This window comes from Podarcis filfolensis (assembly GCF_964270895.1).
Source record: "Podarcis filfolensis genome assembly, chromosome: 4".
NCBI classification, from domain to species: domain Eukaryota; kingdom Metazoa; phylum Chordata; class Lepidosauria; order Squamata; family Lacertidae; genus Podarcis; species Podarcis filfolensis.
Genome location: NC_139607.1, coordinates 68450097 through 68466770, shown reverse-complemented (window position 1 = coordinate 68466770; position 16674 = coordinate 68450097). Strand labels below are relative to the sequence as shown.

Sequence of the window (16674 nt, the reverse complement as noted above, 5' to 3'; positions counted from 1 at the left end):
CTCCGTGGGATCAGCCCAGCTAAACAGCCAGATCACCACCAGCCACTGAAATCCTGCCCCGTGGCAACTGTCTGCCAGCTCCCCTTGGCAAATCGTCACACAAAGCCCTGCTTTTCCGCGGGGCTCTACACACCGGGCGAGCAAGCGCCCCACTTCGGCGCCCAGCGGAGTTGGGAGTTTATGACCACAGGAAACCTCCCATGTCAGTTAATGGACACCAGTTTCGGGCATGTTTTTTCTTCTTTTTTATGCACCGGCGCGGCTGCTTCCCCCTCCCCTCGCTACTTTGCTCTTCCCTTCTACCTGCCCTCCCTCCACCTGACCAAGAAAAGGAAAAGCTGCCTACAGGTCCCGAAACGCCGGGTTTTTTGTTTTTGTTTTTAACAAATACGCGATAATATTTTTTCTGCGGGCGTGTGAGTTTGTGCACGCGCTCGCCAGTGTGTGCATGTGAGGGAGAGAGAGAGAGGGAGTGTGTGTGTGGTTGCGTGCGTTTCTCTTCGGGTGTAACAGGCGAGCTGTATGGCTGGCCAACCTGCCCCTCAGCCCCGCGAGCCAATGGCAGGCTGCCTTATATAAAAAACGAATGTTTTCGGTCTTCTCCCCGGCTTTGCAATGTACTGTATATGTGGGGGAAACAGTGTACAGTGTGGGCTCTGCTTGAGAGCTGCTCCTCTCGCTCTCTCTCTCCTCACTTTCACATAAAGAAACACTGACTGGCCACGGCCGCCAACACTCAACAGACACTCATTCACACACACACGGGCACACAGTCGGAGGTAAGTGCAGCCAGCAGCCTCCCCTCCCTCTCTCCACCCCGAGCCAGGAGGAAAGGGCTCCCCTTTCCCAACACTTCCCTTTCTATTATTACTCACTTAAAAGCATGGGGGCAGCAGCCCCCAAGGACTCCTCCTCAACCGGCAGCAGGGTGGACTCCCTGAGAAGGCAGGCGCAGACCTCTCGGCGTCCCCGCTGCCCACCATCCCCATTCACTTTTCCTGCCTCAAACTTTGGATGGGGAGGGTCGAGGCGAGAGAGAGAAGGTCGGGGGTGGGCTTCTTCGCAGCCCTTGCGCGAGGGGAAGCCGCAGCTCTAGAGCTCTCTAGATTATATAGGGCAGGAGTGGTGGTTGTGGGGCGCTGGGAGAAGGTGGGGGGGGGGAGAGAGAGAGGATATGAAGAGAGGCGGAGGAAAGAGGTGAGTTGCAATGCTATGCAATGCATTTAGCAGGAAAGGGAGAGCGAGCGAGGGAAAAGAGCAGCACCAACCCAAGGGTAGGCCAGCCAGTGCCAGGCTGCGTTGGAAACCTCACCACCGCACGGAGGCAAGAGCAGCAGCAGCAACGGTGGGCCGGGAAATATAATAACCGGGACTCCCACAGGAGGGATTCGAAACAACCCACCCCCCACCCCCACGCATCCCTTCCCCCGCGTGTTTGTGTCTCTTTGACAGGGGCAGCGAGAAACGAAAGTTCATTGTAAGAGGGGGAGGGGGCGACGATGTCGTCGGTGCGTTGATTTATTTGTGTTGCGCGGCGGCGGCTCGTGTTTTGTGTCACTGTGGGCGAGGGCAGGGTAAGGGGGGTGCGGTGGGAAGCACACCCACCCCCCGCAGCCCCTCCGACAAACGGGGCTCAGTTGCTCGGGCTTCGAGAGTTGGGAATCGTTCGTTTTCCGGTAGCGAGAGAGAGAGAGGATCATGTCTTGCAAGGCACTTTCCCTCCCTCCTTCCCTCCTCCTGCTTCCTTCCACACAAACAACAACATCAAAATGTGCAATTATTAGAGGGGAGTTTTGTTAGTGTGGTTTTTTTTAAAAGGGGGGTGGGTGGGAGAGATTTTACATACATATATATATTTATATATATATAAAAAAATAAAAGTGATAGTGCAAGCCGGGAGCAAGGAAGAATAAAAGAGATGGGGGGGAGGGACGGACGGAGGAGGAGAGAGGCTGTGTCAGGATTTTGCATGAATGTGGGATTATGTTGTGTCAATAAGTTTAAGGTGGAGAGAGAGCGAGGCTGCGAGGGGAAGCGGGGGGAGAGGAAGGCCTTGGCAGTTTAAAGTCCTGTTTCTGAAGGTAAGTTGTGACACCGGGTGGTCGCGATGACAGAAAACTTGCAGGTCGTTTGCACAGGGAGGGGGACGCGTGTCTTCCGGGGGGGTTACGGAGCCACCAGCCGGCAGATGGGTGTCGAACTGTTATTTGCTGTGCTGCGAGATCGGGTCGCTGGTAAATTACAGAAATCAGACGCTCCTTCTTCCTTCACCAGTCCTCCCCTCGTTCGCTCTCCTTCTTCTCTGGTGTTTTATTTGCGAATGTATGAAAACTTGCATGGCTGGATCCGGCATAGGAGGTTTTTGAGAAACAGGAAAAAAAACCCAAAACCAACGCGCATTTTTTTTTTTTTTTGCCAGGGAGGTGGGGTGAGCAAAACAGAAACGTCTCGTTAATCCTGGGATCTGGAAAGCAGGAGGAGGTTTGCGTTCGGAATATCTCTGTGAACAATCCGCTGCCGCTGAATGAGGAAGGTAAAATGAAACGATGCAAAAAGAAGCTGAGACAACATGTACGACAGAGAGCGCGGGGGGGGGGGGAGGAGAGCGAGCGGAGAGCCATAGGCAAGCTATTCTCTCCCTTCACCCCCCCCATCCAGCGCTTTCCTTTTCTGTCGTGGTGGTGGGGAGGGGGGCGGAAAGAAAGCGCCCTGGCGGGTTGTGGGGGGATCTGGGAGAGAGTTAAAGCAAATGCCCGGTTCGCGGCCACTCTTGTTGCGAGCTGCGTTTGGTCTGCTGGGGTTATTTCCGTTTCTCTCCCCCCCCTTCCCGCCGCCGCCGTCGTCCCCAGCACCCCGAAAAGTGCGAGGGGGGAAATTAGCGACTTCTCGCGGGTGGATCTTGTCGGAAAGTTTGTCAAGAGAGAGAGGCGAGCGTGGTGGTGGGGGAGCAGGCTGCCGCGGAGGATGGTCACTTGGCCTGGGGCTCTGAAACCATTGCCTGTCCTGCTCATGACACGTTCAGATCCCCGGCTCCGTGCACGGGTGAGGCCGAGGGGGGCAGCTTGCCACCCACCCAGACACCCACTCTCTTGGTGCTGGCCCCCCCTTCTTCGCCCCTAACACGCTGGAGATGGAGCAACCACAAGGATTCTGGGCTTCCATGTGGCTCCAGCAGCAGCAGCACCTCCTCCTCTTTCCCGGTGGCAGCAGCCGCGGGATCATAGCTCGGGCCCGCGGGGAGGAGGAGGGGAGCAGTGGCGGCGGCGGCGGCAGCAGCAGCAGCAGGGAGGTGTTTGCTGCCAGTCTGATTCACCGAATCTCGCTGGGGAGGCAAAGGGTGTGGAGGAGGAGGAGTGGGGGGAGATCCGGCAGCAGCCCCCCACTTCCCCCGGCGCCCGCTTCTCCGGCTGCCTTCTTCTGCTCCAGGCTCTCCTACAAGGTGTTGTGCAGACTTTTCCCCTCGGGGAGGTTTGAGATTTTCTTTCTTTCTTTCTTACGTTATATTATTGCTCCTCGCTCCTTCCAGCAACACTCTCCCCCCCCCCCCACCCCGCAAGATGGACTCTCTCTCTTTCTCCCTCCCTGTGTCTTGTCAGCCTTTAAGATCGACATTTTGTAACTAAGATGCAAACTTGATGCTGACCAGAAAGAAGAAGGGAAAGCTCTGGGCTTGCTTTATCTTCCTCGCGACACTCCATGTTTATCAACCTTCGCTTTCACCCCCAGACCCCAGTGGCCCTGCCTACACTTTGCATGGTGGGGTAGGTGGCTGGCCGGGTGGGGGTGGCTTGCAGGCGAATGCTCTCTTTCCCCGTGTGCTGGAGGAAGTCAGGTCTATATAATATTTCTCTCTCTCTCTTTGGATTGCGATGGCGAAAGGAGGTGGGAGGGGGATCTTATCAAGAGGGATCGGGAAATGGGGACTACCTGAAACTATGTTGCAACGTCTCGTGTAGACCTGCAGTCTGGGTCTCAGATTTTGTTTTGGAGAACGGTGATGATGTTGCTTAAATTCATCCACGAAACTGACTAACCGATTACATGTGCACATCGAGGGGCTTCCTTCCTGTTTGATTCCCATTTGCAATTTGAGTTCAACTTTCTCTGTATTTGCCATCTTGGGTGTGCTGTTTAATGGGGGGGGGGGGACCTGCCCTAGTGATGAATCCCCCATACAATTTCTTTCACTTGTTCACTCCCAGTGCACTTTATAAACACTCTGCTGGTTTTGTTTGCAGCTTAAACTTGACAGTTTTGTGAGTTTGTGTGTTTTCCTTCTGGAGGCACAAAATCGCTTCATATTTTAATAAGAACTTACTGTTGGGTGGGTACAAAGGGGGACAAAAGTAAGTTGCAATTTTGGGATCCCTCTAGCCTTGCTGCAGTTTTGGGCCAGCTGCAATATTGTAAAATCATGATGTGCTGATGATATGCCTCTATTTGATACTTTATAGGTCACTATCACATGACAAAGGCTTGGAGACAGCTTCATTTTCCTCTGCCTGTAATTTCCATTTGCCTTCCTGGGTAAGTATGTAAACTGCACACACACACAGAACAAGATTGATGTTAGTGAGATACTGGCTACCTGTCTCTTACATTCAGATGTAAGGTGCTTGTTCAGTTTTTAGATTTCTTAGAGAACATGTTTTCTTTAGACACAATCAGGAAATGTGACAGCATGCAATGTTTGTGGGGAATAGGGGGGCTGTGTTGGTATGTGGGGTTTGTTAATCAGGAAATTAGCATGTAAAAATGCCCATGCTGGGCTCCCAATATTCGTTTCACTAAGCTGAATAGTTTTAATGGGGAGGGGAACCTGAAAATTGCAAGTAATATTTTATAACAGAAGATGTAGTTTTTTTGAGAGATGCAACAGGGTTTATAAACACTGTCCAAACCTAAGAGTTAAATCTAAACTCAATATTCTGGAAGCATCTTCAAGGAGTTGGGAACGACATCCATATGACTTTAACATTTAAGACATTCTCAGCACAAATTTATACCTGTCTACTCCATTAAAATTTTGGGAGGATTAATCCCAGGAAAGTATTAATCCCAGGTATAGGATAGCAGCCTCGGTGTTGTATCACTTTTCTTTGGAAATTCATCTTTCCTTCTATTTATTTTTCTGCAGTCATTAATTTAGGTCAATTAAATAGCTATTAAATTGTCACTATTTGCACAATAATTTTTTACAGCTGTAGATGTTTTAGGGGAATTTTGAATTACGTAGATCTATTGTGTTCAAAAGAAGATTATAGCCAGCAAAATATAACTTTAGAATAATGAGTGACTGTCCAAAGGCTATTCTGTTTGAACCTAATGATTATACTATGCTGTATTTATGCACTAATAGTGCAAAACAAAGCAGAACTATCCTATGACTTACAACAGAAACATGTAATTAATGGTGGTGGTGGGGAGTATAATGGTTTATGTTTTATATTCAGTGTTCATAGGAATTGGTGATTAGTAGCTGTATTCCAGAAATAGGTATTCAGAGGTAGAAACAGTGGGGTCTATTTCAAGTTTACAGGCTCAAGAGTTACTCCAGATAACCTTGATCATTAAGAATCCCTAAGGAGAGCATGGAATGGGTGACCGCCTCACACTGGAACTACTGCAGCCTCTCTGTGTTGACATTCCAATCATAGAGTACGAGATTGCATGCCTTGTTAGAAGTTAGGAGAAAGGAAAGCTGTACTCCCACTTCCCTTGCCCAAGGCTTCACATTTCCTAGCAAAGATTGTTTTCTTCAAACCTCAGTTATTAACTCACTGAATTCACAGGAATGTAAGTTGTATCTTGTGTCCTAAAATGCTGACTTAAAAAAAATGTTACTTGGAAAACTACTTCGTATGTTATAGTTCAGTTGGGTCAAAAGTAGGAAAAGTTCATAGAAACTTGGGGTAGTCCTAAACCCGTCTAAAGTTAGGCTAGGCACGTCCATTTACTGCAGTAGATTTACTCTGAGTAGGACTATTGTTGACTACTACCCTTGCTTATTAAAACCTATGGCGACTGAAGTGTTTATGTGAAGGAGCAAGGGTTTAATCTGTACACCTCACCACTAATGGTAATAATACCACATACAGTCGTACCTTGGAAGTCAATCGGAAGCTGCGGAAGCCCCGTTGGATGTTCGGCTTCCAAAAATAGTTCGCAAACTGGAACAGTCACTTCCAGGTTTGCGGTGTTCGGGAGCCAAAATGTTCAAGAACTGAGCTGTTCGAAAACCAAGGTACGACTTTACTCTGGTGTAGCTTAGTGGCAAAGAGACTAAGTTACGCATCAGGGATCTTTCCTCTCACTACTCCTAGGGTAGCTATTGTCTTCCTTTGGAAATAGGGAGATGATCTGCCTTACAGGGTTGGCAGTAAGGGTTGCAGCAAGATAATGTATATGAAATACTTTGAACACAAAGTGCTATGTACATTCTAACTGTTGTTATTACCAACAGTAGATTAGATTTAATCAATATATAAAACTCAAACTGGATGTTTAAATAATCCTGCAGTATATAATTAGATTCTTTGCTTGAAGTTTGGTGGGGTTTTATAATGGGGAAGGCTGGTTTTTTTTCTGTGTGTCTGCGTTTTCCCTCTTTTCCTCACTGTTGTGTTAGTGAAGTTTTCAGAGAGGACTGGCTTAGCACTGAAAATGATTATATGTGTACTGTCTAGCTCTTGATTGCCATGCTAAAGGGATACGTATACTTCTGATTATTATGTATCCTAAATTATGTGTGGCTGTCATAAAACTTTATAAAGAGACGGTTTAAAGTTTCTTTCTGTTGTTGGAGAGCGGCTCTGAGTAATGTTAAAAGTGTCACCGGAACCTAAAAATGATGAATAAAGCTACAACATGTTAAAAAGTCCATATAAAAAGAAAAGAATAATTGAATATCCTTGAAAGAAAGCACTGAAGTAATTTACTTGGAAACATAATAGAAGTGTCTAAAAACTGAATTTTCTTCAACTTTGTACATACTCTGTTGAGCTTTTTAGTGTTTGAATATAGTTTCTCTCTAAATATATTTGTCTAATACATTAGGTTTTAAGTACACTTTAATAGCAAAATCTACAGATAAATCCCAAGTGTTGGCTCTGATCCTGACAACTTTTACATGCTGTTCCAGTTGGATAAATGGACATGAATCTGTGTAGGCTTGAAGCCACTGGGTTCAATCCAAAGAGCGTTAGGCATGCTTAAGCTCCACTGAAATCAAAGGGACATGAGAACATAGTTAAGAAATGTGCAGGTTGATTTTATATATGTTTATTTGGCTGATTTTACCAGTTAAGTATGCATAGGACTGCATTATTAATTTCATTGGGGAAAGTGTCCCTGATCTTGTGCCCATCGGATATCAGGGTGGTGGAATACATGTCACTCAAGTATTAAAATCCATTACGGTTCAAGTCTATTAGCAAATCTGCTAAAAATCTTTAAAAGATTGGGCTTTGTACACAAAGCCATTCTGCTCCCTCAGTAATGAATTCCTTTGACAGTCTTAACAGGAGAGCTCTTTCACACCTCTTAAGAGTCAGGGTTACACTCAGTAGTCAGACTTAACGAAACTGGATAAACTAGCAGGTTAATGAGTTCATTTCAACAAATCATAAAGAAAGAAGTCAAACATAAGATAATGTAAAACAGTTTGTGAAGCTTTATACTTTTAAAAAGAAGGTTGGGCTTTTCTTGTCCTCTTGTGGGCCAGCATTTTGGCAAATATGCATTTGTTATGTGAAGTGCCAGGAATTCAAACCCGGGACTATGTATGCTACTACTATGGCAGCTTGTCAGAGGAGGGGTCTGCTAGCTTGTGCTTTGGTACCACTAGTGCTTATAGGCCAGAAGAAGCTGAAGCAGCCTTTGGGCAACACGAGAGTCCAATGGAGTTACATCTCAGACTCTGGCTCTTTATTCTGAGCAACTTGTTGCTTGAGTCAACACTACTCTTCTCTCATACTGAGCCCAGGAGCCTGTTGCTTTGTGTTCTCACTGGCCCGTGCAGAGCTTGCTTTGCCTCTAAACTCCTAAAATCTGATAATAATCCTGTGTCTGTTGCGCATATGAAAGAGCTGCAGGGATCACAGGCAGTCAATGGAATAAATGGAATTGGTAGAAAATAATGTATAGTTTTTTGTTTTACTGGATATGGACAGAGGAGAGCAATAACCTTACTGTTTTCCAGCTGCTTCACTTATTTAAAAGGCAGCGTGTTCTGCAAGACTGAAAGTGGAGAGGGAAGATTGCAGGGGCCTTTATACCAGCACAGTACTATATAAAAAACATGTTCCGCTGGTGAAGCCATCTATGTATACTAGTGCAATATTTTCCTTTTGAGCATTGCAAGGCAGTGCATAACTATGATATGGATGGAGAAGATAAGATGGTACAAATGAAACATTGAAGTTAATGGCACCAAGTGAAATTATATCTCTGTGGACAGGACCAGGATCCTTCCTTGTTCTGGTGGAATGTTGCAAACATAACACATCAGCATGAGTAGAGATATTTAAACCCCAAAAACTACACACATGAAGAATGTACATAAGGGGCAGTGCTATAGAACACACCAGTAGCATAACAGACTAACGTAAATAGATCTTTCCCAATGACACCAGTTTTGCCAGGGACAGAGCAAGAACAGTGAACAAAATAGTAGAATTCAAACTATCTTTCCCTTATCGTTGCAGTAAACTTTGGTAATAAGCTGTATGTTGTATTGGTAATATCTTCTAGATTTGAAAGTAGTGTTCTTTAGCTAACTTATTCATTTTATTCACTCTGGTATTGTTCCAGCACTTAGCAAACTGGTATTTAATTCAACTAGTGTATAAACTCAAATCCGGTATGTTTCTTCAACAAAATTTGGAATATTGCTGATTGTTTTAAAGTAACATGTCATGTCCATGCTTTAGGCATCGTTGGGTAAAATGTCCTGAGGCTTGGCAGGTATTATTACTCTTGCATACCCAGAGTTCTTCAAACTGTTTTGCAGTTCTGCCATTTTGCTTTCCTGCATTCCATTCTATCCCCATCTGTTCTTCAGAGAGCTATAATTTATCATTTTGGAACTTTATGAACTCCTCAATTAGATTGAACATTATTAATAGCTTTTCATTATATATATATATATATATATATATATATATATATATATATATATATAAAATGATATGATACTTAATTGTATAATGCAGTGGTCTCTGATAGCTGTCATCCAGACACTTTTGAGCTTCTTGCTTATAGATGAGTGTTGTATAGCTGACTGCACTTATCCTTTGCACTTTGTCGTTATTCTACCTTTTGAACGCCGGTAAGCAGGCATCCTGAAAAGGAACAGTAGCTCCACTGCTAGAAAAACTGTGTTTCCTGTTTCTGGGGTCTATTGGCACATATTCAGCTTGTCCACTATTGCTCCCAGATATGATAGCCATGCAAAGCCTCAGAGGATTCTCCATGTCTGGATTACTGCAATGCATTATATGTGGGGCTGCTTCTGAAGTCGGTTCTGAAACTTCAGCTGGTGCAGAATTCAGCAGCCAGGTTACTCACAGGGGCAAGACAGTTTGAGCATATGTTCCAATCCTGCCCCCTGACTACATGGGCTGGCAATTAGTTTCTGGGCCCAATTCAAAGTGCTTGTGTTGACATATAAAGCCTTACATGTCTCATACCCTCAGTACCTTAAGAATTGCCTCTTCCCATATGAACTGCCCTGGACCCTGCACTTGTCATCCAATGTGCTTCTCCATGTTGCTTCTCCCGAAGAGGTTCGGAGGGTGGCATCACGAGAGTGGGTCTTTTCGGTGGTAGCTCCCCATCTGTAGAATGCTCTCCCCAGAGACGTTCTCCTGGTACCATCATTACATATCATTAGGCATCAGGCTAAAACATTCATTCCTCTTTACCCAGGCTTTTGGCCATAAAATAATTACGGCCTGTTAAAACTGCCGGTGGGGGCTGCTGCTGCTGCTGTTGTTACTACTATTAATATTATTATTACTATTCTGTTGATCATTATTGTGCTCCATAAAATGTGTTCTTTTGATAAAGGGAGGTATAAATCGAATTAACAACAACTTTAATCAAACAGGTTGCTTACCTTAAACCTGTCAATATTGTTACATTTTAAAAGGAAGTGCAGTAGTTTCATGGTCCTGCACCTCCAAATATGTACTTCAGATTTGTGCTTTACTGAATGTGTAGGCAAACATCAGGCGGGCATATTTTTATGACTCTTATGGCTCTTCACGGGTGGAAACCAGAGCAAATGAGGCTTGTCTCACTGAAATCAGTGATATTTAGTACAGTTAAGTAAATAAAGTTGGTTTCCTATGTACATTTCCTTTGAAGGAAATCTTATAGAACTCTATGGGATTCTGGTGTATCTTACTTTTCTAGATTATGCCCCATGGGCATAAATGCATAAATAATATCTGCAGATATTGGTGTAGGTGGGTATAACACTCAAATCAATAAATGGACCCTCAGGCATCTTTGATGCATAACTATTTAAGCAAATTATAGTTTAAGCTGTAACAGAGAAGAGAATGGTGAGATTTTAGGTCATGTAAGACTTGTGTCCAAACCCTCTTCTGGCTGTCAATACGGTAGTTCTGAAAGCTTCAAAGGTGAACTTTGCTAATAACTGACTTAATTTGTCATCGTCCTGCTGTAGGCCTTTTGTGCTCAATTTATTGAGCAACTTCATTGTAAGTCAGCAGAAGCTCCTGAGTGTAAAAAAAAATGAAGATTCCATATCTAGGTTATTACAGGAGTTTGCAAGTACAGAGCAGTTACTTGAGAAGCTTCGTTCTGTTTCAGAATGACCCCTAGGGTTAGAAAGTAAATGCCCTGAGATGAATCAAAGGACAATTGCTTTTAGACATCATGGAGTTGACCCGGAGGAAATCCATATTTAGACTAATTTAGGATAATTTTCCAGATGTCTGAAAGCAGCTTTAAAAAATACATTTGAAAACAGGCTTTTATCTCCTTGTATTACGTATTGTATTGCCAAAGTAAAATAGAGAATTGTGCTCTTCTGCTGCATAGTTCATTGGGCCTTGTAACTGAACATTTGATACCTACGATGCAAAGTGTTTCATCAGAGATTTGTATAAATCATTTTGTAATGATTTATATATGTGCAAACCATATAAGAATTCTTTATATTTATTTTCTTGTGTTTGTTACTTGTGCACATATAGTGGCTAAGGTGAAACAAATTTATGTGTAATTTTAACTTTTGCTCATTTCCCCTCTGATTTTTATTATATAAACATATAGAATACAACATCTTTGTATATAATTCTCTACCCATTATAATCAACTAACAAAAATAAACTCATAATTCCTGTTTTACATATCATTCAATACATAGAAAAAAATGCTGTATTATTGCAGTTTATTTCCTAAACCTATATTAGTGATATCCAGTTCCCTTTTAATGTACAGAACTTTTGATATTCATTTGGTCATTTTCCGTTTGCTTACTTTATTGGGTTGTATCATTGCTGTCAATTTTGTGATCTAATTGCTCCCAGATTTTCATCACTAGTAAGGAACTATTGCTACTTAAATGTGTGACTTGGCTTGATTTAAACAATTCATTGTATATTTAAGAATCTTTCTAGTTAATTTATTTAGCCATTTAGCCCTGTAGATATATTTTCTTGTATGAAATGGGCTTGACCCAGACACAGTCATTTGGAGTAGACCCATTGAAATCAAGAGAATTGTGTTCAATATATGGTATTCAACTAAGTTTTACTAGTGAAATTACGTCCTGTAATTTCAGTCAGTCTACTTTGAGTAAAACTTGAATACCACCCAGTAGGCCTATTTCAACTACTACTATGTCTGGATTCAAATCTATAGTGTATTTTTCTTTAATGGCTGTTGCATACAATTGGTATCCCTCTATTGACTGACAGAAGGCTCTTAGAACCAATACAGATATCTGTCAACAGGACAGGAATTTGAGGTGGCCTTCAGCAATCCCTTCCACCTCTCCCCAGCCCTCCAAAATCTGTTCTAGATGGTTGGGGTACCCTTTGCAACACAGTAGGAGGTATTGTGGGATGGTACAGAGAGAAATATTGCCTTGTTTCTTATTTTGCCAATGGAAAATCCAGCTGGATCAGAGTCCATCAGTGGATGGACTCCAACTGGATTCATTCCTACAGTAAGCTATTAAGAAATAGAAACACTGAAGTGTTATTTTCTTTTACAGATTAAAAAACCCCAGTGCAAAACAACATTACAGGTCTTCAAGGGAGTTTACAGTGAACTCTATAATGGCTTTTATACTTTAGTTCTAAATATTTGCACAAGTGAATACACTTACAGTGTCCTATCTATAGTTTCTGATAATTTACTGGTGTAGTGGAAATACTGCATCTGATGTATTTGTATGACCTGAAAACTCATGAAGCAGAAACCTTGGGAGAAACTAAGATAAGCAGGTCTGGCTCTAGTCTGTGCCTGTATGAGAGATAATCTTATATATTTTTCGCTCTATAAGACGCACCAGACCACAAGACGCACCTAGTTTTTGGAGGAGGAAAACAAGAAAAAAAATATTCTGAATCTCAGAAGCCAGAACAGCAAGAGGGATCGCTGCGCAGTGAAAGCAGCAATCCCTCTTGCTGTTCTGGCTTCTGGGATAGCTGCGCGGCCTGCATTCGCTCCATAAGACGCACACACATTTCCCCTTACTTTTTAGGAGGGAAAAAGTGAGTCTTATAGAGCAGAAAATACGGTAACTTCCAGGGGTATATACGTAAGGCAGGGTATATACACAATAGTAAGCCAAATTAATTGCCTAGTTCTTGGATCAGAGTTGATTTGTTTTCATAAAACTCAAAGGAAATAGGCAGGTTTAATTATAATCACTCTACTTTAGAGCTAGCTAACTAATGGGCCCCAAATATTTGCCACAAAGCAACTTTATTTCCCTGTCCCCCTGCATGCATCGACATCAGTCCCAAGCAAATTTTAATCAAGGTGCAATAAAAATTTGCATTCATAGTTAACTTGAAAGGAGAAGATAGGACTGTTCAGCCCTGGACAGGTTGATTGGGAAATAGAATTAACATTCTTCCCAATCTTTATTCATTGTCACAATGATCATGTGATGTGAGTTCTTAGGACCAAATTATGTGCTAGTTTGCAAAGTAATGCAGACTTGCAGTTGTTATGTGTTTTTTAAAAACAATAAAACTGAAAGGGGGATAGCAAGTAGATAAAAATGATTTAAAAACAAGGATCCATAAACTTTTTAAACATTTTATTAAAAAGAGATAAAGTGATACAGGAAAAAAAGGAGGAAAAGTGAGTAGCATTCCATCAACCTGGCAGGACAGTGCTTGCCAGAAAAAGTACTGCAGACTGTGACAGACCAAACGAGGCGGTCAAACAGAATTTCATAATTTAGGTGCAACTTCATGCACTTTTGCATTCCACCCAGTCAGGCCTTAGCTAGCACTAGGGGTCAGGGTGGAGCCTGTCCAACAGTTTATAATGAGTGGGCAGGATTCTGTGGGTGAAGGTGGTCATTGAAGTATATTGGTTTCAAGCCATTCAGGGTTTTAAAGGCTGCTTGGAAATTTAAATTTTGCTTGGAAATGGAATGGAAACCAGTGCAGCTTTTGTAAAGTGGCACTTTGATGCTCCCAATGGCAAAAGGCTATCTGTTGCATTCTTGACTAATTATTGGTTTTGGAAACTTTTTTGAGGCAGTTACAGTAGTCTAATTATAGAAATCAACAAATCTCGGGGGGGGGGGGAATGTAATACAGTTGTATCTGGGTTTTTGAACAGCTTAGTTCACAAACAACTTGGAACTCGAACGTCGCAAACCTGGACGTAGGCATTCCAGTTTGCGAACTTTGCCTCGGAAGCCGAATATCCAGTGCGGCTTCCGATTGGCTGCAGGATGCTACTGCAGCCAATTGGAAGCCGTGCCTTGGTTTCTGAACGTTTTGGAAGTCAAACGGATTACCAGAATGCATTCTGTTCGAAAACCAAGGTACGACTGTAGTTATTTTGTGACATTTTGTCTACACTGGTGATGCAGGCATAAGCACATTGCTTTAGGGCAGCCTACAACTCCCATCATCCCTGACCGTTGTCTAAGCTGACTAGGCATGATGGGAGTGGTAGTACAACAGTATCTGGCATCAAGCCCTTTCCCCACAAGGTTCTGCTCAGTGGCAATTGCAGCTGATCCTGCTTACACTGATGAATATTCCCTTATGATACATCTAGTTTCAAGTATTTAGTAGTATAATATGGACTTGTATAATATACCAAGCCATGCTGCTGACCCAAGAAAACACAGCCTTTAAAGCTGTGCTTTCCACATCTCTCTTGGTGTGCGTTCTGGGAGCTAGCCTGACGGCAGAAAAGATGATGACCAGTACTAAAATGACATCCTAACTAGAGAGCACCTTGCCCAAACATGTTGGCTCAGTGATTGCTTTAGTTTCTTTTAGGCACTAAGTAAAAACTGAGCTTTTTTACTCAAACTTTTAATGGAAAAAAAATTACACAGTTATTATGTGAGTCGTCATTATTATCTACTGTGAGTTGTTAGTTGTTTTAATTGCATCACATGTCTAAGTGCAATACACTTTTACACTACAGGCTGGATCATGCATTGGCTTCTCAGAGTGTGACACAACTGTAGATACTTGGTTGTAAAAAGCTCCCACTAGCACTTATGGAAAAGTGCTACAACTTAATTGCCTCCACTCACACCTTTCTGGATCCTACCCTTTATATTTTATTCTTGCATTATTTTAATGTGTGGCACATGCACATTGAGGAGAACTTGACTGAAAGATAAGTTATGAATCTTAAAGATGGATAGAATGAAATTTTTCCAATTACGTGTTGCTTCGTAAGATGTTACACATGTAGGTATCTGCATATATAATGGATGGTATTAAACTAAGTTTTACTCAGAATGAAAACATTGAAATAAATGAACATGATGTAAGTTAGGTCCATTAATTTCAGTGGGTCTACACTGACTGAATACAACTTAATTGACTACCACCCAGTACATGAACTTTTTACTCCAGCCTGCTCCCTGCTAAGTAAGAGATTTCATAGCTGCCATAAACATGGCTGGTTCATCTAAAGCTTGGCTGCTTAAGATCCTATGGCCTTCTAGTTTCTTAAATGTGGCTCATGTACATATGCTCTTGCTTTCAAATTTACGGAAAAGCTTTTGCACCATCCAAATTCATAATTTGCCTACTTCCATTCTTCACAAAGTCTTTTAGGCCTTGCTTCCGAATTAAGCCTACCCCCAATGTCTTGAAGCCGGCCCCCCAACACTTACTTTTTCTGGTTTGACGGTTGCCGCTGACATTTTTAGAAAAAAATAAAGGATTAGTAGAAAGATTCCCTTATGCATTTCTGAATGTTTATTGCTTTGGAAGCAAGACATTTGCATTGTAGTGTAGAGCAGAATCAGCAGATCCAAGTAGCTTCCTTCATTAAATGGAGAATATATATAAATATAGGTGGATAGGGTATATCAGGAGCATATCAATGTTTTGTGGGAGAACAAACAATCTAAAACTTTTTGTACTGGCTAATTAATCTGAAAGACTTCAGACTTTGTGGTAAACATTTTAAAGACTCTGGAGTAACATACTTAAGAGAGATGGATTGTTTTGTGGATATGCAGTGAGGAGAACACACATGGTGGATGGTGGATAGCTATCAATAATTTTTCAGTAACTGTTTTATTTTTTTATTGGCACTGGTGTATCAGAGAAGTATGCAGCTTTAGCATATATTTTTGCAATTTCAGAAATGTCATTATTTACTTTCTACATGAACAGCATGGAGGTGGGGACAGTTAAAAAAAGTAAAGATTTAGACTCAGATTTTTCAAATTTGCATGTTCAAAATGCCTAAAAGTTGACGAATTACCTTCCCACAGACATGCATCTGACACCTTCACTGTACAGCTTTCAGTGAACACTCAATGTTTAACCGGGGCCTTTGACACCTGAGTTGTGCATCTTCAGGATGCATGCTATTTCTGAGACTGTAATTTGTTTAACTATTTTTTATTCTGAATTTTACATTGTTGTAACCCGCCCTCTGAGCTGTTGGATATTTGTGTTTGGTTTTTGCATAACTTTGGGGTGCAGTGAGTTTTTTATTTTGTTACATTTATGCTGCTTCTGATTTTGTTGATTTTGAGTTTTGTTTTGTATTCAAATTGGGCAGCATCTAATGATGTTTGTCTGCTTGTATGGTGGGAATCAACCTGCACAACAAGACTTCCACTTTCTCTTCTCTGCCCTCCAGCCCCCCCATTTTCCCCAATCCAACACCCCCTTATAAATATCTCTAAAAGGATAAGTCTTGTTTCAACAATTATTGTTGACTGCCTTCTAGGCCCTCTGTGTTAGAAAGGTAGGCTAAATTATGAAACTAATAATGCTAATAAATGTAACAGACTTATATTATTTTGCTGCATGTGCACCTTGAAAGTGCATTTGTGCAGCAATTGCATTCAGTAGCAGGAAGTAAACATAGAACAGCCCGTGATGTTGCTTGCTTTTCTCGTTGCCTGCTTAAAACATTTAGGCAAGTGTATCCACACGTGAAGCAGTTGTGTATGTTCTATCT

General features: G+C 42.4%; 2 protein-coding genes across 2 annotated transcripts in view; one reads left to right on the top strand and one right to left on the bottom strand.

The window, feature by feature from the left end:
* Nucleotides 1-3340: 3340 nt before the first annotated feature.
* BBX (BBX high mobility group box domain containing) overlaps nucleotides 3341-16674 on the top strand; it is a 120213-nt gene continuing 106879 nt past the window's right edge. The window contains 2 exon segments of the mRNA XM_083611557.1: nucleotides 3341-3439; nucleotides 4455-4527. The gene's annotated coding sequence lies outside the window, so the exon portion shown is untranslated.
* CD47 (CD47 molecule) overlaps nucleotides 14493-16674 on the bottom strand; it is a 232563-nt gene continuing 230381 nt past the window's right edge. Inside the window, exon 10 of the mRNA XM_083611710.1 lies at nucleotides 14493-14506. Coding sequence (XP_083467836.1) covers nucleotides 14500-14506 — 7 coding nt within the window. The 3' untranslated portion in view covers nucleotides 14493-14499. The remainder of the gene's footprint in view (nucleotides 14507-16674) is intronic.